The sequence below is a fragment of the Haplochromis burtoni genome, unplaced genomic scaffold (assembly GCF_018398535.1).
Source record: "Haplochromis burtoni strain Fernald_Lab_line unplaced genomic scaffold, NCSU_Asbu1 Contig_411, whole genome shotgun sequence".
In the NCBI taxonomy this organism is placed as follows: domain Eukaryota; kingdom Metazoa; phylum Chordata; class Actinopteri; order Cichliformes; family Cichlidae; genus Haplochromis; species Haplochromis burtoni.
In genome coordinates this window covers 399,632-423,937 of record NW_024582772.1, presented here as the reverse complement: position 1 = coordinate 423,937, position 24,306 = coordinate 399,632, and the positions used below count along the sequence as shown (strand labels likewise).

The 24,306-nt window shown below is 40.2% G+C and overlaps 1 protein-coding gene across 4 annotated transcripts in view; it reads right to left on the bottom strand.

Moving 5' to 3' along the window:
• Positions 1-2,255: 2,255 nt before the first annotated feature.
• The window catches only part of hk2 (hexokinase 2), a 45,832-nt gene continuing 23,781 nt past the window's right edge, over positions 2,256-24,306 (bottom strand). For all 4 annotated transcript variants that reach the window (XM_042213048.1, XM_042213050.1, XM_042213049.1 and 1 more), the window contains 11 exons: positions 22,734-22,895; positions 19,918-20,151; positions 16,897-17,201; positions 16,632-16,780; positions 16,315-16,434; positions 12,250-12,345; positions 10,943-11,042; positions 10,611-10,794; positions 6,860-7,015; positions 3,643-3,879; positions 2,256-3,284 (listed from right to left, as the gene is read on the bottom strand). In XM_042213048.1, coding sequence (XP_042068982.1) covers positions 3,140-3,284; positions 3,643-3,879; positions 6,860-7,015; positions 10,611-10,794; positions 10,943-11,042; positions 12,250-12,345; positions 16,315-16,434; positions 16,632-16,780; positions 16,897-17,201; positions 19,918-20,151; positions 22,734-22,895 — 1,888 coding nt within the window. In that variant the 3' untranslated portion in view covers positions 2,256-3,139. The remainder of the gene's footprint in view (positions 3,285-3,642; positions 3,880-6,859; positions 7,016-10,610; positions 10,795-10,942; positions 11,043-12,249; positions 12,346-16,314; positions 16,435-16,631; positions 16,781-16,896; positions 17,202-19,917; positions 20,152-22,733; positions 22,896-24,306) is intronic.

Genomic DNA, 24,306 nt, shown 5'->3' with positions numbered 1-24,306 from the left:
GCTGCTTGCGGCACAGGGAGGAGAGGGCGGGGCGGCGGGGGGATTCTCTGGCTGGCTGGAGCAGCATCTAATAACCAGCTCGCAAAATAAAACAAAATAAAAACAAACTAACAAACACGAAAACACCAGACATTATGATACAGACTTGTAATTTGCGCCGATGATTTTTCGAAATTCTATACGCGAAAAGTGAGCGCGAGAGCCCTCGGTGCGCCTGCTCGCTGCTGAAGTCAAAGTAAAACTTTATTGTCATCTCCGCTACAGATTATAGAGAGACGAGACGACGAGGCTCCAGTTACAGCAGTGCAAGTAAACAAACAATATATATAAGAAGAGTAAGAAAATAAATATACACTTTAGGACTCGGGGTAAAGGGATCAATAACAATTTAAAATTTATAATTTACAGTTTGATTATTTAAAGTCTCACACACAACCCGTCGAAAGGGGAGGGAGACCGGCTGCTTCCAAATAGAGCACATTTCATTCATAATGATGTAAATCCAAGCCTATTATGTATTCATGATTTGAATCCTGGGTTGTGTGAAATCTCAGAAATGCACCCTAGACAAAGTGAATCTGTAAACTAAGGTAAGTTTATGTTGTGGCGATCCTCGAATTGGGGGATTTGTATTCATACTGGAGTGCAAAATTAAAACCAATGTAAGATGGACAATTAAAGTTCAAAGCCATCAGGTCCTCAGTTTAGAAAAAATAGAAAAGAAGAGGAGGAGAAACGAGCAAAAGATGCAGGTAAGCAGATGTGTCATTGGACAATGGCAGGTCATCCTGAAACAATCAGAATCAGAATACTTTATTAATCCCTAAGGAAATGATGTGGGTTGCAGTTGCTCCAAAAAGAAATGGTAAAAATAGTAACAGTAACAGACTAAACTCCAAACAATACATTATGTTACAGATTTTAATGTTAATTAGTCATTGTCAATTGTTGATTCTTCCTGTTCTCATTGTATGATGAATTATGATGGCTGTTTGGTAGCTGTTTGCATTCTATGCATACTCTCTCTCTTCATATGTGTGTGTGTGTGTGTGTGTGTGTGGGGGGGGGGTGTTCGCTCGGGGCGCCAAACAGGCTAGGACCGCCTTATTTTTATCATACATTTATTAGATACTCATATTAAAGTGACCAAAGTTTTAAATAATCGGGTCAGCATATGTAAAAGTAATCCATGTGAGCTTAAAGCTCAGGCTTCAAACTGTTTGTCTGAACACTCAGTGCTAAGCTTACATCTTTATGATGTCACACGAAGGGTATCTCCCAGAAAAGCCATACACCTTGAAGAGAGACCATTTTAAAAGCATTTTGAGATCCTTTTGCTTTTTAAATACAGACACAGGACTGCAGCATTAGGTGAACCTGGAGTTATATTAATAACAGCAGACTGTATATAGCCAACATTTATACAAGCGTATGACTAACATATGTGATGTCCAGTTCATTAGCCGTCCAACCCCGGCATGTGCCATTCAAAGGACTGAAGGCTCATTATAAAGGTCTGCTTATAGTGATTAAGGTGTTAGGTTAAACTGAATGCAGTAACACTAATTAGACTGCATATTAGGCAAATGCACATCTGCTGTGGGCTGAAGGAGCATACTCACCTCTGAGGTTTATCAGATGAAGCCTGCTCACATCTCCATGGATATAAGCAAATGTATTTGGTGACGGACACATTCTTTAAGGTTAGAGGGATCTTGTGATCTCCTCTTTCACGAACACTAAACTGTGTATATGTATATCCTATTGTTGACCTTTGAGTTTGAAAAGGACGCAACATGGAGGCTGCGTAACAAGAATAATGGAATAAAGGACAATGGAGGAAGAAACGAGAGTGTAAATGCACAATTGTGTACTGATTGTTTCCTGAACTCATCCACAGGCACATTACACGTGCACGTGGCTAAGCTTAAAACTATGAAGCCTGCATGAGCCATGCTGTGATTCACCTGCACCTTCAGATACTGTTTCAAGCAAACAGTATCTGTTTGCTTGAAAGTTGCTCCCAAATGGATCTATTTTAGTACCCATCTGAATAAAAGAAAGAGCAAACGAATACATCAATTGTAATGTGACGGTCTTTAATGGAAGTAAAACCGCAGGATGAATTATGATCTGCCAGACAATCTTAGCAGACAGATTATGAATGAAAAAGCAAAGTGCTGTGGTTCTAAAAATTCACTAAAGCTTGATTTTAGTGATGTTGATGCTGAATGTTGGGAATTCTGATTTTTTTAAAAAGATTCTTTTTTGCTGAGTTTCGGCTTGACGGGCATTTTCAGAAACATGACTTTTTAACCTTTTTGGTAGCAAAATGAAATATTTAAACATGCAAATAAAGTTAATACAAATAAAAAAGAAAAATAAATTAAAAACATTTTCCCACCAGGGCTGGATTTCAACTTTTTGTCTTTTCTCCTTTATTTTCTGACCTCTATTGTTTGGTAAGAGTCCCTGGGGATGGGTGCAGTGAGAATATTTAATGTTGGTACTTTTCCTACAGCATCAGAATAACCTAATGGTAATCATTAGCCCTCTGCTAGCACTACAAATACAAACACAGTATGAATAAAAATACAGAATGAATAAGATTTGGTTTTCAGCATGTCCAGCAGAACAGAACAGTTCACTTATATAAACGCTGTGTTTAAATATTGGTAAATTCAGTACAACAACCGGCATTTCATTTTTGGTTTCATAACACAGGAGTTACAGTTTAATCTCCCACGTGTTCAGCAATTTTCCAAATAAAGGCAATGGAAATGTTTTTGTGACGGAGGCCTAAACAAGTTTTTCCAACATTTCTTTTTTCAATCAGTGTATAAACTTATACACACGAGCTGGAAGGCAGCCTGGGATATTCAATATTAAAGACAAAGATGGAGTGTATACAAAACAAGCCCATCAGCTTGTAACAGTCACATTTCACAGGAGGTGCAATTCTTGTAACGCGCTGTCTGAACTTCATTTAAAGACTCCCCCCTTCTCAATATCAGCTACAAAGATAACAAACACAAATCTTAAAACACATTCTTACACACCTTTACACTGGGGGTGGAAAAAAAACATTAAAAATATATATATATATAACTATTCATGACATCACAGCAGCCTTTGGGATTTACTGTTGTCCTTCATTTTTGACCCTGCAGGCCACTGCGGTGATCAGTGCTGCTCCCTTTCCACTTCCATCCTCCGACTTCAGGAACGTCACCTCACACTGTGGTGCCAAATCCCGCAGTGTTTCTTGCATAACAGCAGAGAAACTTAATAAGCAAAGGAAAGAGAGAGAGAGGAGAAATAAGTGTCAAAAAGCTGCAAGAAACTCTCTTCCTCTACTATGCAAATAAGAGTATTTTTGCAGCTGATGACTATGTTGTCTTAAATTTAATACACCCAGATGGTCTTTTCTTTCAAGTCCTCAAAGGACTAAAAAGATACATTTCTGCAGCTCTTTGTACAAATCATGAATAGTTTATTCAAAAATCTACAATTCAGAAAAAAATATAATAAATTTGTGAATATAAAAGTGTGCAGTGTAACCACTCAGGGCTTAATAGTGCAGGCTTGTCTGATTCTTATGAACTGAATAAAATGCTGTTTTAGGAGATAACTGCTTCTTACTGAGGATGCGTTTTATAAAGCGTGCCATCCACTCCCACGGTGATGGAGAGTTGATTCAAGTTGCGATTCTGCCGTATCTTGTCGACAACAGCGGCTAAACCAGCGCCAGAGAGCTGAGCGGCACGGCGGGCGACCACGCTGCACACCTCCTTCACCAGCACGCTGTCGTCGCACGTGGAGCCGGTGAGGCCCAGGTGCTGCAGGATGGAGCGAACCTGACGCATGGCGAGGCGGTCGCTGCGGGTCGGAGAGAAGAAAGTGTTATGCACGCGCAAAGAGAGTCCACTTTTTAGACACACAATCATACAGAGCATTTATAATCAGAAAGAAACGCGGAACTTTAAAGCAGACAAAGTCTTACACGTGCAAATTTAAACCCTATAAAGACTCAGAGAGATTCATGGTTGGATTTTAGAAAGATTGCAGACTCCACATGTTGGTGGATGCAGCAAACATGGACCTGCAGCATTGTGACCTACAGAGAAGCACTATTTTTTTGTTTCATCCATTTTTCTATTTCCACATCCTTTCCTCTAAATGAGATTTGCCACATGATGTTTTCTATCTCGCTTCATAAAAAGCCTTATGGATGATGAGCCGCTGCGAGCTCTCACTCTTCTGCAGAGGACATCTGCAGCTATGGGAAAGTGACAGATGGAGCCCTTTCTGACCAAAGACCTTCTTCCTTCTCAGTCCGTTGCAACGTGCAGCTAAAAGGATCTTAATCACTTCACAATTATTTCAGTTTGTGAACTTTAGTTGATAAGTATCAACATATTTTAATGTTCTCATTCTAAATGACTTTGTGTAGAATCATTAGAATAAATGTCATTTTACCCATTTAAAACATTGTAATTCCACATCAAATGTGCTGAAAGTAAAGAGTACAATTTCTGAACACAAAGTAACAGCCTTTCTCTGAAACATCTCTGATCTCACCCATTTCTTTGTACTTTTGCATTGATCTGCTTCTATCAATCTCTTTAAAATCACCCAGCGCGATTGATGCTTCTTTAGATTAATCTGTAATAACACATCTTGGCTCTTTCATGTGCACTGTAGCAGGGGAGGTAAATCCAGGATGATTCAATCAGAATGCTAAACTAAGCTTTCGATAAGACAGAGCCCTCAGGCCCTTAACTGATGCTACTAGCATACAGAACATTTAGAAATCCTGCCATCATCACACAGGTTGCAAAGCCTACTCTCATTCCCAGAGTTTCAAATACGGTCAAAGGTCTGCTTGTCATTGGTCTGTCACGTCCTCCTTATCACATGCAAACGACACCTTGGTATTATTTGTTCACACTGGATGAGCTGAACTTCTTAGCATGCAGTGTTAATGATGCATACAGTAGATGGACTGGTTCTTAGTAGAGCAGGGCGATATGACCAAAAGTATTTATCACGATATACATTTGAAAATTTGCGATAACGATATAACTGACGATATAATTGACACTAGACAAAACTTTACAACTCCACAACTTTATTAGTTTTTGCACTACCATAATGTATTTTCACTTAAACAAGCAGCTGTTTTTTATGTGCATTAAAGTTATATAAAATGCAAATGCAAATTCCTTGCTGACAGTTTAACCAAAAGGCATTTCCAGTGGAAATTGGCCGACATATCCTCAGCATAACCATGTATAATATCCACAAAACTTAAAAAGAGGTTATACACACACAATACGGTAATATTATGTTGAAGCACAGTACATATCACTCCGCGAGGCTCCTGCCTACGATAGCCGTAATGCTCCGACAATCCATCAAGCGGTGCGGCTTTCGTAGCTTAGCAAAGTCGTACTAAAACATTTGACAGATTTTCGAGCGCCGTGCACATAAAATCGTTTCGAGGTCAGTAAACACAACCAGAATTCATACATAAGGCACACGGGATTATAAGGGGCTCTGTCGATTTTCAGAAAAATCGAAGGATTGATTTTAAGTGCGCCATATTTTCCAAACAACACGGTAATAACGACGGCCCGCTAGCATGCGCTACCAAAAATAGTGCTTTGTTGTGTATCTGACGGACGAACGCTAAACCAGTTCCACACCACTGAAGTTGCAGCATTTTTACAAACCAATTCTGGTTCATCCGTTTCATTCAACGATCCGCTTTCGCCCTTCTCATTCTCTGCTATGCTTTTCCCGCCATGTGCGTATGAAAACAAAGGCACTGCGCATGCGCGTTTTACCCATATTCTATCGCGATATTTCATTTTCTTATCGTTGCCCAACATTAAACCGGTATTACCGTGAACGGTATGATATGGCCCAGCCCTAGTTCTTAGGCAGCACTTTTCTGCTCTACTACTCAAGTAGAGTTCTTTGAGTGATACTTGAGCACTCAGCTTTATCCAACATGTTTCATTCACTTTTTCTTTCTTCTAAGTAGAACATCCAATGCACTGATGAATGCACTGGGAGCAACTCCGGGCTCTGGAGCGACTAGGGATCGAACCCCCAAGCCTCTCCGTCCTAAGCCTGATCCTTCCTGATCCTGAGCCACAGCTGCCACATTCAGGAATATTTAAACCCAAGCTAGGATTTTCTGTGAAAACACAAAGCTCCCTAACAAAAAACAAACTGCAGTTTTCCAACTGACAAACGTTCGACCCACTGCCTCCCCTCAAACCTCCAAATATCGGCTTAACTGTTTTTGCTCTGTTTCTTTTCTGTCTTACCCTCTGCACTGGGCTTGACCAGGACACTGGCAGTGCATCTCTATGATACCAGCAGGATCTTACACAATGGCAGCATTTAACACCCTGGGATAACAAGTGGCTTTACAATAGTCTGAGCAGCACATGTATTGGAGAAGCATCGCAGCAGAACAGACTGTGGTGTAAAGTCGAGCTTCCTGTTTTGGGCTGCTAACTATCATTGAAAAGGAAAAATGGTTAACTCTGTTAACTTTGTATTATATTTCACTAGCATACTTATATAAATATAAAAGGATAACTGGAAAGTATAAAGGATGGCAACATATTCAGACACTGATTTTATGTTATCACATCTAAATAGTCTGTGTTGGTTTCAAAGAACAAAAATGAGTCAGTGATACAAAAAGTATTGACATGCTGCTCATTATTTTATACATAATCATTACACACCTCAGGCTTTAGTATAACAAATGCCAAACATGTGACCAAGATGGTGTGAGCTCAACAGACATGTTGAGACTAGAGCAGTTTGTAATACTCACCTTTCAATCTGCGACAGGAACTTTGTCTCAAAGATGCCTCGCGTCTTCAGCCGTTCTGACACTTTGCCCCTGAACAGCAGGCCCTTAGCGGTAAAATCCAGTAACACGTTCCGCACGATCTCCCCCAGGTACATCCCACTGATCATCTTTTCATACCTCGGAGAGAACACACAAACTTCAAACTTTCCAGATCCATGCACACAGACAACACAGTAGCCACAGTATTTACATTATCACCATTTACAATTTCAGTCCCAAATGTTACTAAAAAGCAATTTAGTGAGCAAGCAGCAATTTACTTTGAGAAAGAGGAGACAGAAACGTTAATTAAGAGAAGTCAGATAAGTTATTTGTTCCATTAACAAAAACAAATGTCATTACTAAAGCAGATTTTAATGGAATAGTTACCAGAATGTGTAACAGGGACTGAAATGAATTCTGTCTAATGTTATATGCTCGGCATGTACAGGACACACACTGCATGAACTCCCTGACGTGACACTGAGACTGCTTTTTACAGATATTCCAAAAGGCTTCTTTAAAAGAAGAAAAAATAACTTAATAAAGCACTTCTTCTTTTGAAATAATCAATGTATAGTATGCCTGTATAGGTATAGCTCTGCTGTCTTACTCACAGCTACATCTTAATGTTCTCTCATGAATAAGTCAAGAGGAAACCAATGATGTTGCCCGACTTGTCTTTAAAACAACAATGTGTCTTTCATTTCATTTCATCTCCCGGTCAAAGGTGTGAGCTCCCTCTTTGGTGGCTTGGTATTTTGTATTTTCTCAGAACAAAGACCACAAAGTGCTTTAAGCCAACAAATTAAATGCTTTGTCTGGATGTGTTCAGATAAACAGAATAAACAAGAGAAAAATGTGATGTGGTGGCCGGCCTGAGCTCCTGTGGACTTGAATACAGAATATATAGATTTCAGGAAAAAAGGCTGAACTTGGATGGTTCTGGGACAGCTTTGAACCCTTTATCTCATTCTCACAGGCAGATGCTCTCAAAGTCAATCAGATTGGATCGACAACTCTCCACAGAGGTCTGGGCTTTTCCTGGAACACTCAAATACAGTCAAGACTCATTTTCAAACATATTCAGACTCACTTGCTCTGGGCTTTTTGAATCTGCCTGTATATATTCTAATTCCACTACAAGCTAAACTAAAGTGCAGCTTTTGCTTTATTGTTGAAATAAAGAAACAACCAATCAACACCATGACTGAGATCTCCAAAGAACTGCAGTAAAGTGATCATAATCACACAAACTCATTTTCACAGATAGTACTGAAACTATCTGTGAAAGGGAAAACTTTGCTTTTCAGTTTTTTCCATCTTAAGATACATGCAAGTGTGTATGTGTAACTAGTTACTCTGGTAAAACGTCCACCTATCATCTTATATCTATATTAATTAAATAATATATAATGTTATATTGCTTAAATAGTTGCATGCTGATGAGTTTGCATGTGTAGCACATGCACAACATAGAAAACAAAAAGACTTTTGCAGTTTTGTGTTGTTTTGTATGCTCTGTGTATTCAGTTCATTGGTATTGTTTTTTGTTATTGTTAGTTTGTTCTTGATGGACTCTGCTGTTTTTGTTTTGGTAATTAGAAACTGTTAAAAACATGTTGCTAACAAACTGTATTTAACCACCAAGTTAAACTATCCAAAGATTGCACATTTACAGAGATGCTCATCAAATGACCCCAGATTACTTTAGCTCGTCTTCTGTTTGATGTGTTTTTAATATTTGATCTGATGAAGCTGATGAATTTATTTTTCCTTAATCTAATTCTATTTATAAGAACAACATGAAACCTGAACCCCAAGTGGAAATCACTCTGCATCGTTTTAGTTTGAGTGTCTCTGTAACAGATGTTCCTGCAGATGCAATTCTGCTGTTTTGTAGTCCATCCAGTAGTTTGATAAACAATCATACAAGAACTGTGCTTTTAAAAAAAAGATAAAACACTTATCTTATCCAGACAGCTGTATAAACAGCTCTTTGGGTGAATAAAATAGCTGGCAGCTATGCTGAGTCTCTATCATTCAGCCAAAGGTACTGAGTGATCGACTGTGTGCAAAGAGCCAAGAGACAAATGTGATCAGACTTAATTCTCAGCATTTAGACTTCTAATCCACGGCCCCCTCACATCTGCAGGGAGAGCAGGACAGGCTACATTCTTCAGTAGAGTCTTTCTACAGCATCGAACTGCATTTTTCAGTTCTTTTAATGTTCTTAGATATATTTGATCACATAGAAATATTTTACATTTTATCATTGGAATAGGTGACACTCATAGGGATCATTCTGTGGGGGAAAACAAGAGTTATAAGATTGGTGAAATGCCCCTTTTGGATTGGTAAGATGCTGCCAGCACCACCACTTTAATGTGAACACACAGGGTAGCCCCCTGGGTTAACTTAGCGAGTTGATAACCTGCTTTATGCAATCACTTATCCTGATCACTGATGCTAGGATAAGTGAATCCAGATAACAGGAAGGTAATTTGGGTGCACTGAAGGTCATAGTACAGGGCGCTGAGGTCTAAGCCTACAAATATAATAACAGTCACCATCATAGTTGTTTAAAGAATATACATTTGTTATTCAGATTAACTTTTGCTTTTGACTTGTTGGATTTTAAATGATGTGTACTTTCAAAAGGGCCTGATGTGAAGTTTAAGAATTTGGTGAATAATGGCCTGTTTGTTATGAAGTGCAGAATGCTGCAGCGGCAATGTTTTTTTGTAGGCCAACTTGAAAGTTAGCATCACTCTGGCTCACTAGACAAAAAGCCACTGCCAGTTTGTTGGTAAACATTTGGACTATACAGAAATTAAGCTTTGTGAGAATTAAAGATTCATAAATTGTTCAGCAAGATAATCATCACAAACCAACATCAACCATAACCAATGGTTAGCATAACACTTAGCCATAAACCTTATCTTAGGCATTAAAGAAAAAAAAATACTGACGTCAATGCAGAGAAACTCATATCTGGGTATCAGGACAGAGTGTTGCAGTGTCACATTACAGAGGGAAAGAAATGTGAAATTTTAAGAAATAAAATAGTGCAAATTGAGTTTAAAGCACAACAGGGTTAAATTCATTCTCAACATGTTTGTCTGTAGTCTAAAAATGCTGAGTAAGACAAACTTGTTCCTCCTTTTGTAACAAATGTTTCCGATTATTCCTTCATAGTTTTTGTTTACAGAATTTGGATTGAGTATTTGACAATGGTAAGATTATCTGACTTGTGACCATAACTATCTTAAAGGTCTAGTTTATACGGAGCACTTCTGGAGCCTGATATTTCTAAAAGACTAATGTCAGTAATTTATAAAATAAATAAATAAATAAATCTGTGATTCTAGTTTTCGACACTGAAACTTTGTCATTGTGGGAAATGTCAGAACTGACTGCTGGAATTGCTTTACTGCCACAGAGAGCTCTTGATGTGTGACACTATGAGGTTATCTATTCAAACAACTGTCACAGTGGTGACTTGCAGTGTAGTGCACTCTCCATGTGTCTTTTAATTGGCAGCATTATTATTTCATGATAGACTCCCTGACTCTTCTGTGTTTCTTGAGCCAGTGTGTCTTTCTCTCAGTCAGTCCTTGTCTTGTTTTTCCCTTATGTGTTCATAATGGTAACTACATGTGATGCTGTTTGTTGTGAATCTTGGCTCTGAGAATCCACGCTGTGGATTTTTCATTTATTACCGATCCAGTACCTCTGTTTCCCAGGGTAGTTCGAGCAGGCATCGACGAGGCGATCGAACTCTGTGCAAAACTCCTCTAGTTCCCCATTTTCACCAAATGCTCCCCACTCGACATTGACACACATGCGGCCATTATCGCCCTCCACCAGTTCGATGTTATGCATTTCCTCCATGTAGCAGGCATTGGTCCCTGTGCCTGAAATTAATCAGACAAAATACGAGGACTTTCATAGAACAGCTTGACAACAAAGATGATGAATAAATAGAAATATACCAGAGAATGTTTGCAAACAATAAATAAACTTTGCAAGACTTCAAAGAAGGAGGGAGGTGGCCAAACTTACCGACGATGAGTCCCACCTCACATTTGGGGTCCTCGTATCCGCAAGTCATCATGGTTCCCACTGTGTCATTAACTACTGCCACAAAGTTCAAATCAAATTCCTGGAAGCAAAGTAAACAAACTTATTCATATCTATGAACTGGAACTGAGCATCCATTCATCCATTCGCTTCCGCTTATCCTTTTCAGGGTCGCGGGGGGCGCTGGAGCCTATCCCAGCTGTCATAGGGCGAGAGGCAGGGTACACCCTGGACAGGTCGCCAGTCTGTCGCAGGGCCAACACACAGGGACAGACAACCATTCACACTCACATTCACTCGCACATTCACACCTAGTGGCAATTTGGATTATCCAATTAACCTATCCCCACAAGCTGCATGTCTTTGGACAGTGGGAGGAAGCCGGAGTACCCGGAGGGAACCCACGCAAACACGGGGAGAACATGCAAACACAGAAAGACCTGATGGTGGAATTGAACTCAGGACCTTCTTGCTGTGCGGCAACAGTGCTAACCACTGTGCCACCGTGCCGCCTGAGCATAAGCATAAATATTAATATTATCCATAGCACTAGAAAGACATTATTCGCTTATCTACACTCTTCACTCATCTGCAGTTCTAATGGTTGCAGGTCTGAGAATCCTCATATTGCTTTAGTGCATCATCTAAAACTGTGAGCACCGGAAAACAGAAGATATAAATCATAGTTTGGTAAATTGTCAGATTATATAATAAGATTCTGTACTTTTATAACAAGCACTACTTACATTACTTTATCTTACATTTCAGCCACACACACACACACACACACACACACACACGTAAATATATATAAATATCTACATATAGACACATGTATATATCTCTCTGTGTGTGTACATATACACTCAGCCATTTCAGAAAATAACTCAAACACAAATTCAAAGAATCACACAAGACCATTTTAATCTATTTTTTAAATCTCATGCAATTAAACTGATGTACTTGTTATTCAATCAGAAATGAAAGTCGTAACTAAAAGCATTGGAGAGAAAATTCAGACATTCACTGACAAGTGTAGGTGGATCTCTTAGAGTGCTGCTCTCCTGGGTCTTACATGTGACTGTATAACATCATGGTACAGTCTAGCCACTTTGGCTCTTTTTATTACATGAATCAAGGGTTAATATTCAAGGCCACAATTCTGTAATATTGTTGGGTCTTTGCTTTACATATAAAACACCTTGAGGCAACTTATGCTGTGCTTTGGCAGATGAAAAAAAGTGAAGTGACTTTAAAATTGTATTTAAGACTGTGATTGATGTACTGACCCCTCTGCTGCGGACAGCTTCTTTAAGCAACGCGACAACATCTTTCCCCTCACAGCCGCTGGCTTTAAACCCCTTCGTCCACTTCAGGAGTATGCCCTAGACAAATTACAGAGTCACAATCAGAATCCTTTGTATTTAGCCACGTTTGTGCACACAAACATTTGACTTTGGTCCACGTTACTCTTTGCATGCAAAGAAAAGAAACATTTTTTTGTAGTCAGGGTGTCAGAGCTGAAAATTGAAGCACACACAGAAAGAAAAAAAAACAACAACTCTCAATTAGAAAAACAAAACACAAACAAAAACAAGAAGCAGTCAAGGAAGACAAACCTCCATTGTCTCCATTTGGAAATGTTAGCTCTTTATACAGTAAAGTTACAGCGGGATACAAATAATATCAGGCTGATCCTGCCACAATTTGTTCCCCCTGTCTAAATCACGGACAAACAGTATCCCACAGCTGTTTATGTTTTTGAACCTATTTTGCACAGAGAGGCATTTTTGAAAAATGTATTGATAACAATGTTGAATATTATTACACAGGAAAAAAACAACTAAAATAATTACACCGTGACGCCTCTGCCTTTCTAAATAGAGGGACAGTAACTGCGTGCGTGTAAGCGTGTAAAACCTGAAGATAGAGACAAAATACTGTTAATCTGCAATTCTGCAATTCATCTCATGTAAACAATAACGTGGCGCACAGCGTGACGTGAATAAAGGCACATACCTTTGACGTTGCCTGACCAACTCTGTATTCCTCGTCCACAAGTAAACGCAAAAAAGGAGTTTTAAAAAAAATCACAGTTTTCAGTGATTCGAAACGCCGTCTACGTGTGGACGAAACAGCTGCGTTTTCAAAAATACCCGTGTAGGTGCGGACGTAGCGTTAAAGAGTTAGTAGTTAGTAGTTTATTTTCTTACTACCTGTAATTTATTGCAGATTACTTGCATTTACTTAATTGTTCACTAAATGTTTGAGGTGTGAAATAAACCGCAATGGTGCAAAATATGGGTGTGTGTGGTTGGAGGATGTGTTTGCGCATGTGCACGTGCGAGAAGAGGGCAGGGGGCGCGAACATTTTTCTTGTAAAACAAAGGGGGGCCTGGCAAAAAAAAGTTTGGGAACCACTGGCTTAACACATGTGGCAGGTTGTTGTCATCAATTGTCGCTCCTTGTTTTCAAGTTCAACAACCGAGCCCACTTATACAATCACATTCACAGATCACCAAAATATCTTTCTTTATGCAACTCTGTCTGCATGACACCCTATTCCAGGTATTTTGTTTGGGGCGATGATTCAGAGTTCAAATTTATTCTGCAGGGCTTCTTATTTTCATCATCATCCAAACAACACTCCCTATAGTTCACTGATTGTTCAAACTTCAAGCTGCTGGGAACATTTGATTGTTAGTATTTGTTGTTTTTTTTTTTTTTTTCTGACAATGCAAAAGGCTATGATTGCTATATCCAAGGTACAGCGGCTTGCAAAAGTATTCGGCCCCCTTGAACTTTCCTACATTTTGTCACATTACAGCCACAAACATGAATCAATTTTATTGGAATTCCAGGTGAAAGACCAACACAAAGTGGTGCACACGTGAGAAGTGGAACGAAAATCATACATGATTCCAAACATTTTTTACAAATAAATAACTGCAAAGTGGGGTGTGCGTAATTATTCAGCCCCCTGAGTCAATACTTTGTAGAACCACTTTTGCTGCATTCCAGCTGCCAGTCTTTTAGTGTCTCTACCAGCTTTGCACATCTACAGACTGAAATCTTTGCCCATTCTTCTTTGCAAACAGCTCCAGCTCAGTCAGATTAGATGGACAGCGTTTGTGAACAGCAGTTTTCAGATCTTGCCACAGATTCTCGATTGGATTTAGATCTGGACTTTGACTGGGCCATTCTAACACATGGATTGTTTTGTTTTAAACCATTCCATTGTTGCCCTGGCTTTATGTTTAGGGTCGTTGTCCTGCTGGAAGGTGAACCTCCCCCCAGTCTCAAGTCTTTTGCAGACTCCAAGAGGTTTTCTTCCAAGATTGCCCTGTATTTGGCTCCATCCATCTTCCCATCAACTCTGACCAGCTTCCCTGTCCCTGCTGAAGAGAAGCACCCCCAGAGCATGATGCTGCCACCACCATATTTGACAGTGGGGATGGTGTGTTCAGAGTGATGTGCAGTGTTAGTTTTCCGCCACACATAGCGTTTTGCATTTTGGCCAAAAAGTTCCATTTTGGTCTCATCTGACCAGAGCACCTTCTTCCACATGTTTGCTGTGTCCCCCACATGGCTTGTGGCAAACTGCAAACAGGACTTCTTATGGTTTTCTGTTAACAATGGCTTTCTTCTTGCCACTCTTCCATAAAGGCCAACTTTGTGCAGTGCACGACTAATAGTTGTCCTATGGACAGATTCCCCCACCTGAGCTGTAGATCTCTGCAGCTCGTCCAGAGTCACCATGGGCCTCTTGGCTGCATTTCTGATCAGCGCTCTCCTTGTTCGGCCTGTGAGTTTAGGTGGACGGCCTTGTCTTGGTAGGTTTACAGTTGTGCCATACTCCTTCCATTTCTGAATGATGGCTTGAACAGTGCTCCGTGGGATGTTCAAGGCTTGGGAAATCTTTTTGTAGCCTAAGCCTGCTTTAAATTTCTCAATAACTTTATCCCTGACCTGTCTGGTGTGTTCTTTGGACTTCATGGTGTTGTTGCTCCCAATATTCTCTTAGACAACCTCTGAGGCCGTCACAGAGCAGCTGTATTTGTACTGACATTAGATTACACACAGGTGCACTCTATTTAGTCATTAGCACTCATCAGGCAAGTCTATGGGCAACTGACTGCACTCAGACCAAAGGGGCTGAATAATTACGCACACCCCACTTTGCAGTTATTTATTTGTAAAAAATGTTTGGAATCATGTATGATTTTCGTTCCACTTCTCACGTGTGCACCACTTTGTTTTTTTTTTTTTTTTTTTTGGGTTATCGTGTGCAACTTTTGTTGTCACGTGGAATTCCAATAAAATTGATTCATGTTTGTGGCTGTAATGTGACAAAATGTGGGAAAGTTCAAGGGGGCCGAATACTTTTGCAAGCCACTGTAGCTTGTGTACTCCCCACCAGAGTGTCCCAGCAATTTTAGAAAACAGAGTATAGTTTAGACCAGTTTCTCTACCTGACACACTCCTGTGCTCACATACAGCGTGAAGAAGAAAGTTTTAAGTATAAGAAGATATAAATGAAATAACCTGATCCATAGCAGGTCTGGCAATTAGATAAATACAACCTCCGAGCAACCACAAAACATGACATCCTGCACCGCATCATTATTTATTTAACAAAAACAAAACCAACTAAGCTAAACCAGAGTACAGTGCAAGTAGCAACCAGGTGCTGTTAATCAAATGCACTTAATGAACTGATCCATCAGCAAGTGTGAGCACCTCTATAAAAGCAGTTTGGGCACTTTGCTGATCTGGGGCATTTGGGCGTCCTATTTACAAAAAGGACTACATCTCAGTCTCATCAAGCCTAAATTATCAAAGTTTTATGACAGAGTAATTAGAAAAAAAAAACAGAATTAAATGTAAGGCCATTTGTCTGACAGCTAAAACTTGACAAAAACCGGGTCATGCAACAAAACACTGGTTTTAAGACAGCCAGCAAATCTACAACTGAATGGCTGTAAAAGAAAATAATTAAGGTGAAGCAATGGCCCAGTCAAAGCCCAGATGCTGCAGTGGGACCTCACGAGAACTACAAATGAAGCAACTACCTGCAAAGCTCAATGAACTGAAGCAATGCTGTAAAGAGGGGTGGGCAAAACAATGACGATGTGGAAATTGATATAAGTGATTCAGAAAATGATTACATCAAGTTACAAACTACTGAATCATGAAGTTTACTTCAGTCTAAACTGAAACTGACGTAGACCAAGGGTGGGTCTTTGCTGGGGTAAAAAGTATAAACGTTTTTGGTGAAAGGCACCAAGAGAAAGATGTAACCAGTCTGAACTCATATAGTTTATAGCTCATTTTACACAAACACAAAAAATTACCTCATCAAGTTTGGTTTGATCGCAGGGGAAGGAGAACGTAAAACCCAAAGGTAAAGATGCTCCTTTCATGCCCATGTATTCCAAAAAGTCAGCTATGCAGTCCACAATATGGTTGAACAGCTAGAAAAAAAACCAAACAAAAAACCAAAATTAAAAGGAATATTATAAGGTATAAGTACAAATAAGTACAAAGCATCACTTTTGCAAACATCCACAGTACTGTGCTTTGACATGGCAAGTTCTAACCAACATTTGGCCTTAATTTAGCTCTTAATCACAAGTAGCTTCCTGTTAGTCGGTTTCAGTTGAAGCACTACCTCTTCCCCTGTGCCTTGCATGATTTCCTGTGGGATACTGTAGATCTTCTGTTGCATATCCACACTGCGTTTTGTTCCACTTCTCACTCGCACCAGAAGCACTCGAAAGCTGGAGCCTCCAAGGTCCAAAGCCAAGAAATCGCCATGTTCTGTCCAGGTATGAAAGACATTAACTCATTATATTTAAAAAAAAAAAGAAAAAAAGAAAAAAGAAACCTTGTGTCAAAAACAAGCCAGAGCTTGGGGGAGGTGGGGTTAAACCTACCTGATCCGTCGGGAGTGGATCGGACATAAGTGGGAAGCATCTTGATGCTGGCCTGCTTGTGGGTTTGCTTTGACAGACCTCGGGTCATCTCCTCGCTGAATCGCCTCTTTACCTCCAGCAGCTGTTCGCGACTCAAGCGCAGCGTGTCGAGGATGTGCTGCCGGTCAGCATTTTGGTTGGCAAGTCGGAAGGCCACCGCAGTCACCATAGCTGCACCCTTCCCACTACCATCCTGTGACTGCAAAAAACGCACATCGCAGTCGGGTACAAGTCGACGAACCATTTTGTTGAGCCTCCTGGAAAACCTAGAAAAGACACACATTTGGTTAAGTCCCCATGGTTTCTGTCTTCTGTTATTCCTTTTTCGCTTGTACACATGATACCCAAACAACTTGCTCTGTTGTGTTTTGATCTTTTTTTCTTTTTTTTTTACATTGAAGCTGCCTTACACCAGACAATAATCAGGAACATCATCTATGGGCATTTCCTTCTTCAGAGATTAACATTGTGTAGCCACTTCTTATACCTGAGTATATCATGCTTATGATTTTTGCCAAGGAACACACACACACACACACACACACACACACACAGACACAAGACACACACACACACACACACACACACACACAGAATCATTTTTTTCATACACACTGTGCACTTTAACTGATGAACCTGGAGATGATCTTGGTGACATTTCCACTAGATATATATATTTGATCAGCAAACCCTTTAAATTTAAAATGAACATCTTTTGACCCTGTGTCGCACAAATACAATCAGCTGTGCCCATTAACGTCTTGAACACACCCTCCTTGTCAGTTAACACCACACCAAGACACACACACACACACCACACACACACACACACACACACACACACAAACACACACACAGAAAAAAACAAGCTGTATATTTTATAGATTATCATTTTCAGTTACACTAAAAGCAGCGCATAATCAAGCCAGCTAGGAAACCTGGAAAAGGTAAGTGGCAGGCAATTCAGCTTGCAGCAATTTTCCTTTAAGAAAAAAGGGGGGCAGAAAGATAAGGACTCAGTTTAAGAGCACAATTTCTTATAGATGGATTTTTCTCTGCTATAAGTGAACTTGATGATGCTCCTTTATCATGTATACATCCTTCCAGCATTCAGTCTTTAAACTGTTTGTCTGACTTATTTATATAATCACACAGAGCAAATACAGTGGGGCAAAAGTATTTAGTCAGCCACCGATTGTGCAAGTTCCCCCACCTAAAATGATGACAGAGGTCAGTAATTTGCACCAGAGGTACACTTCAACTGTGAGAGACAGAATGTGAAAAAAAAAATCCATGAATCCACATGGTAGGATTTGTAAAGAATTTATTCGTAAATCAGGGTGGAAAATAAGTATTTGGTCAATAACAAAAATACAACTCAATACTTTGTAACATAACCTTTGTTGGCAATAACAGAGGTCAAACGTTTACTATAGGTCTTTACCAGGTTTGCACACACAGTAGCTGGTATTTTGGCCCATTCCTCCATGCAGATCTTCTCGAGAGCAGTGATGTTTTGGGGCTGTCGCCGAGCAACACGGACTTTCAACTCCCGCCACAGATTTTCTATGGGGTTGAGGTCTGGAGACTGGCTAGGCCACTCCAGGACTTCCAAATGCTTCTTACGGAGCCACTCCTTTGTTGCCCGGGCGGTGTGTTTTGGATCATTGTCATGTTGGAAGACCCAGCCTCGTTTCATCTTCAAAGTTCTCACTGATGGAAGGAGGTTTTGGCTCAAAATCTCACGATACATGGCCCCATTCATTCTGTCCTTAACACGGATCAGTCGTCCTGTCCCCTTGGCAGAAAAACAGCCCCATAGCATGATGTTTCCACCCCCATGCTTCACAGTAGGTATGGTGTTCTTGGGATGCAACTCAGTATTCTTCTTCCTCCAAACACGACGAGTTGAGTTTATACCAAAAAGTTCTACTTTGGTTTCATCTGACCACATGACATTCTCCCAATCCTCTGCTGTATCATCCATGTGCTCTCTGGCAAACTTCAGACGGGCCTGGACATGCACTGGCTTCAGCAGCGGAACACGTCTGGCACTGCGGGATTTGATTCCCTGCCGTTGTAGTGTGTTACTGATGGTGACCTTTGTTACTTTGGTCCCAGCTCTCTGCAGGTCATTCACCAGGTCCCCCCGTGTGGTTCTGGGATCTTTGCTCACCGTTCTCATGATCATTTTGACCCCACGGGATGAGATCTTGCGTGGAGCCCCAGATCGAGGGAGATTATCAGTGGTCTTGTATGTCTTCCATTTTCTGATGATTGCTCCCACAGTTGATTTTTTCACACCAAGCTGCTTGCCTATTGTAGATTCACTCTTCCCAGTCTGGTGCAGGTCTACAATACTTTTCCTGGTGTCCTTCGAAAGCTCTTTGGTCTTGGCCATGGCGGAGTTTGGAGTCTGACTGTTTGAGGCTGTGGACAGGTGTCTTTTATACAGATGATGAGTTCAAACAGGTGCCATTCATACAGGTAACGAGTGGGGGACAGAAAAGCTTCTTACAGAAGACGTTACAGGTCTGTGAGAGCCAGAGATTTTCCTTGTTTGAGGTGACCAAATACTTATTTTCCACCCTAATTTACGAATAAATTCTTTACAAATCCTACCATGTGAATTCATGGATTTTTTTTTCACATTCTGTCTCTCACAGTTGAAGTGTACCTCTGGTGCAAATTACTGACCTCTGTCATCATTTTAAGTGGGGGAACTTGCACAATCGCTGGCTGACTAAATACTTTTTTGCCCCACTGTATGTGGCTGTTCACTGAGATCACCTCCCTGAGACTTGCCTTTATGCTCTTATATTCTTTGTCTCAGGGACATGCAGGCACACAGAATGAATAGTAAAAATGTGATTTGAAGTGACAAACACAGCCACTCCACAGCTACAGTAAAAGGTGCCAGTGACACAGATCAAAGTCATGAATGTGTTGGCGAGACCAACATAACAGAAGTGATTCACTTACTCTGGATGATTCTTGTAAACAGAGCCATCCACTCCAATAGTGACACGCAACTTCTCAGCAGCTTTGTTATCCCGGATCTGTCGCAGCACCGATGCTAGAGAGGAAGCGCACAGGTGTGCGGCCCGTGTGGATACAATCTGACACACCCTCCGAGTTGCTATGCAGTCCTCAACCGACGGGTCCAGCCCCAGGCCACGAAGTATCTTCTCAGCACTAGCAATACCTTCCTCATCTCTGCAGGAAGGAAAGTGAAGAAATTAATGTGAAGAATAGAAGAAGCTTGAGGACAGAATTCTTACCCTCCCCCATAAAAACGTCGTTTTATTTTAAGTACGTGCCAAGTGTTTTTTAAAAGGGCAAGACATTTTTAACACAGCTGTTCCAAACAGCCTAGATTATTATAGATGCTCACATTATTTTACTTTGCATACGGAAACATAATGATTTCACAAAAAACAAAAACTAACAGCTTCAAAATTATTAGCCTCCATGCTAATAGCTAGTTGCATATACTTGCTGCTGGATAACAGCCTGCACTCATTTGCTGTAGTTTCCAACAACTACATATTTCCTTTGCAAATCTTTTAAGCTCCTCCACATTTTATGTTTTTCTGGCATGGATCTTAGTCTTTAGTTCATCCCACAGATTTTCAATTTTGATTCAGCTCAGGGCTTTATGTAGGCCAGTCAGGAAGAGTCACTTTGTTTGTCTGGAGGTAGTTCTCCAACAGGAGAGATGTGTGTTTTGGGTTGTGGTATTTGGAGACAAAGGGAGGATCTCAGCTTTGGTGCTCGCTGCTACAGGTTTGTTTTTTCCAAAATCTGCAGATATCCTTCTTCATGATTCCTTCCACCTTGATGAGATTCTCAGTTCCAGACAAACAAAACGATCACAAGCATAACACTCCCACCATCGTGTTTCAGTGTGGGGAAGGTGTTCTTTGGGTTGTACGCCTCTTCCTTCTCTATCCTCAACCTTCACAGTACATTTTTAATTACTAGCATATAATCTCTGCCCACTGCTTTTGAACATTCAAACTCAGAATTTAACTTATTAATGAAGACCTATTAATAGATTATTTACCAGAAAGCAATAAAGGAATAATAAACTTTCAGGAAATGGGCTGTGTGTTCTGTGAGATGGTCTGGTTTTCTCTTCCCTGCATGCTGTACTTCTACTTTGCTGTTGGGGAAGACTTCTGTTCAAGAATCTTTGAAAGACCCACTAAACATGTATTTGGTGTTAAACATCACTTGTTCACCTCTTTAGCTATAAATAACTAATATTTTGACTCAATCCACCCAAAAAATAAACATAAAAATAAAAAATCTAGCAAAACAGGAGCGATGGCAATTATATGCAAATAGAGCCATGTGAGGACGTTTACACAAGACTTTATGCAGTTCACCCCATTATTTAGTGACGTCTGAAACAACTTTCAGCCACAATAACTTGAAGCAGGGTTCCACAGTTAAACAAATTATAATCTCAAGTTTGGCTTCCCACAATTAAATGAATATGAGTGATCATGCATTAAAATGTATATAAAGTAATGCCCTGTTGATTTCATTTTGTTGAAAGTTTTGGTGAATAAGAAGGACTACTTTGATACAAATATGTGAACAGATGTGAAAGGAGTGTGAATTATAATATTATTGTTCACTAGAATAAATACGTAATCGTGTCAAATACTCGTGATTATCATTTTGGCCCTAACTTGAATTAATTGTGTTGTGTGTGACTTTATCACTCTCTCTTGTCATTGTGTCATTTTGGCTCTTCTTTAAAATGTTGCTTCAGTTCATTGCAGTGTGGGAGCACTCATTTATGCAACACTTTCTTAGCGTCTTGATGCATTCTCAATCATCCAGGAAAGTAAATCCCCAAAAGTTGATTCTGTTCATCTGGACGTAGCGTTTTGTGGGAGAAACGTTTCGTCACTCATCCAAGTGACTTCTTCAGTCTCAGCTGACTGCAGGTTCCCCAATCTTATAAACAGTACATTTTGCAGTATAAATTTGAATACATTTGCATAATGACATTATGCAAATGTACTGTTTATAAGATTGGGGAACCTGCAGTCAGCTGAGACTGAAGAAGTCACTTGGATGAGTGACGAAACGTTTCTCCCACAAAACGCTACGTCCAGATGAACAGAATCAACTTTTGGGGATTTACTTTCTTTCAGTCAGATTTACAGAATTTCAGTCAGGCTGAGGTCTGGGCCATTACAACACCTTTATTCTTTGCCTTTTTCACCATTCTGTTAGAGATTTCTTGCTGTGATTGGGCTCCTGTTGCATGAATGAGTTGCACCCGAATGGTGAATGGACTGGTTATTATCTACTGCTTATATAATGCATACATTCACACTCCGATGCATCGGAGAGCAATTTGGAGTTTGTGAGGCAGAAGGCAGGATGGAGTCAGGGATCGAACCATCAACCTTCCAATTAGTACATGACCTGCTCTACCTCCTGACTACAGCCAGCCCACCCAACCTATGCAACTTTAAAAACGTCAGCAGTGTTGCCATGTTATTTTTAGACTGACGTCCAATGGAGCTATAATTGTTCAGCCTTTTTTTTTGTGCTGTCATGAACTTTAACATTTAACAGACTAATTCAGGTCTGCAGAGTGTCAGATGTAGCTCTTGGTTGTTCGGCAGTTTCGATGAGCATCTTAATTCCCGGCATAGCTCGTTGCTACTAACATAATGTTCAACAGGTTTGCACTTAATCCGCCATCTGAGAGATATCACAGAATGCAGTGTCAAGGTGCAGATGTGCACACACACACACAAAGAAAAACTAACTTGTCATTCTCGATTGCATAGATGTGGCTGCTACTGAAGTGTCCGGTGGTGAGGAGCTCTGACGTAGTCTTGCCCTGAAACAGCAGCTGTGATCTGGCCATCTTTACCAAGATGAGACGTACCAGTTCCCCCATGTACATCCCACTAATCATCTTCTCAAACCTGAATGCAACATGAAAAAAAGAGAAGCAAAACAACATGATATACATATATTTATAAAATATGATGAGCTCTATTTATGTCTACACACAGTGTTGGGGAGTAACGGAACACATGTACCGCCGTTACGTATTTAAAATACAAAATATGAGTAACTGTATTCTGTTACAGTTACCGTTTAAAAAGGTGGTATTTAGAATACAGTTACTTTGCTGAAATTAAGGGATTACATGGCGGTATTTTCCTGTTTCATATGTTCGGCTATGCTCTCTCTACTTTTGGTTTCCACGCCCCAAACAAAACACGCATTAAGAGGCTCTAATGCCTGTGTCTCAATCTCGCGGCCCATGTCACCCCTACTTGCGGCCCGCATAATGACGTAAAGAAATATTTTAAAAAATGATTCACAAAAATGATTTAATATGCAGGCAGAGTGTTACAGGCATAGCCCTAAAGAATGTAGCCTCATGGGCAGTGTAGTCTGTGCTGCACGGAGAATGCACTGCCATACCCGTTATGTGTCTGTGAGCGTGAGGAGGGAGAAAAAGGTGAGGGGAAAAGTACGAGTTGTCACCGAGCAGAAACGGGAGTTGGAAGCATGTAAATATAATAATAACCACTGCAGCCAAAAAGAGAGCCTGACGAGCCCAGTTGTAAGTACGCTATTAAGACTCGACTGTACACCGTGTTCGTGTTTTCCTCAGAAACAAAAAGTTCCGTTGGAGCAGCCTTTCAACGCCTCTCTCTGTCTCTCGCTAGCAAACTTGAACCACACAATAAAGTAAAGCTGGTTTTCAGCTACGAGCCCGACACGGAACCCGACGTATTAGCCAGAGGTCCCTTTACTACAGTTTGGAGCCGCGGACCTGTTTTCTATACGAGATCACTGCAAAAGGTGCAGCCTTACCTAATGTCCACCTTACTGTTACTCATTTTATATTAAGATTCAAACATCTAGTTGGTATTGGTATGGCGAGTAACCTTCAGTAATAGTAATAAATCACACAGGTCTCTCTTGGAAATGAGATTTTTAATCTCAATGAGATTTTTTTACCTGGATAAATAAAGGATTAATAAACCAATAGTACATTCATGTAGTTTTAAAAAAGCATGATAATATATTAAGTAATCCAAAGTATTCAGAATACGTTACTCTCATTGAGTAAGCAGCACATAACAAAGCTGTTCCCAAATTAAATGCTGAGGTAAACTGCCTTTCCAGCAGAGTATTATTTTTATGTTTTTAGACAAACAAATAACAATGTTTGACAAGTGTGAGACAGTCAGAACTACAAAGATTTTAATAAATAAACTGTCAAAAGTTTGATTTTTGTTTTAGAATTACATGGTAATAATGATCCACCTTAAAGTCATTCGTTGAAGTATGTAAACTGTTTAATCTCTCTGTGATGCA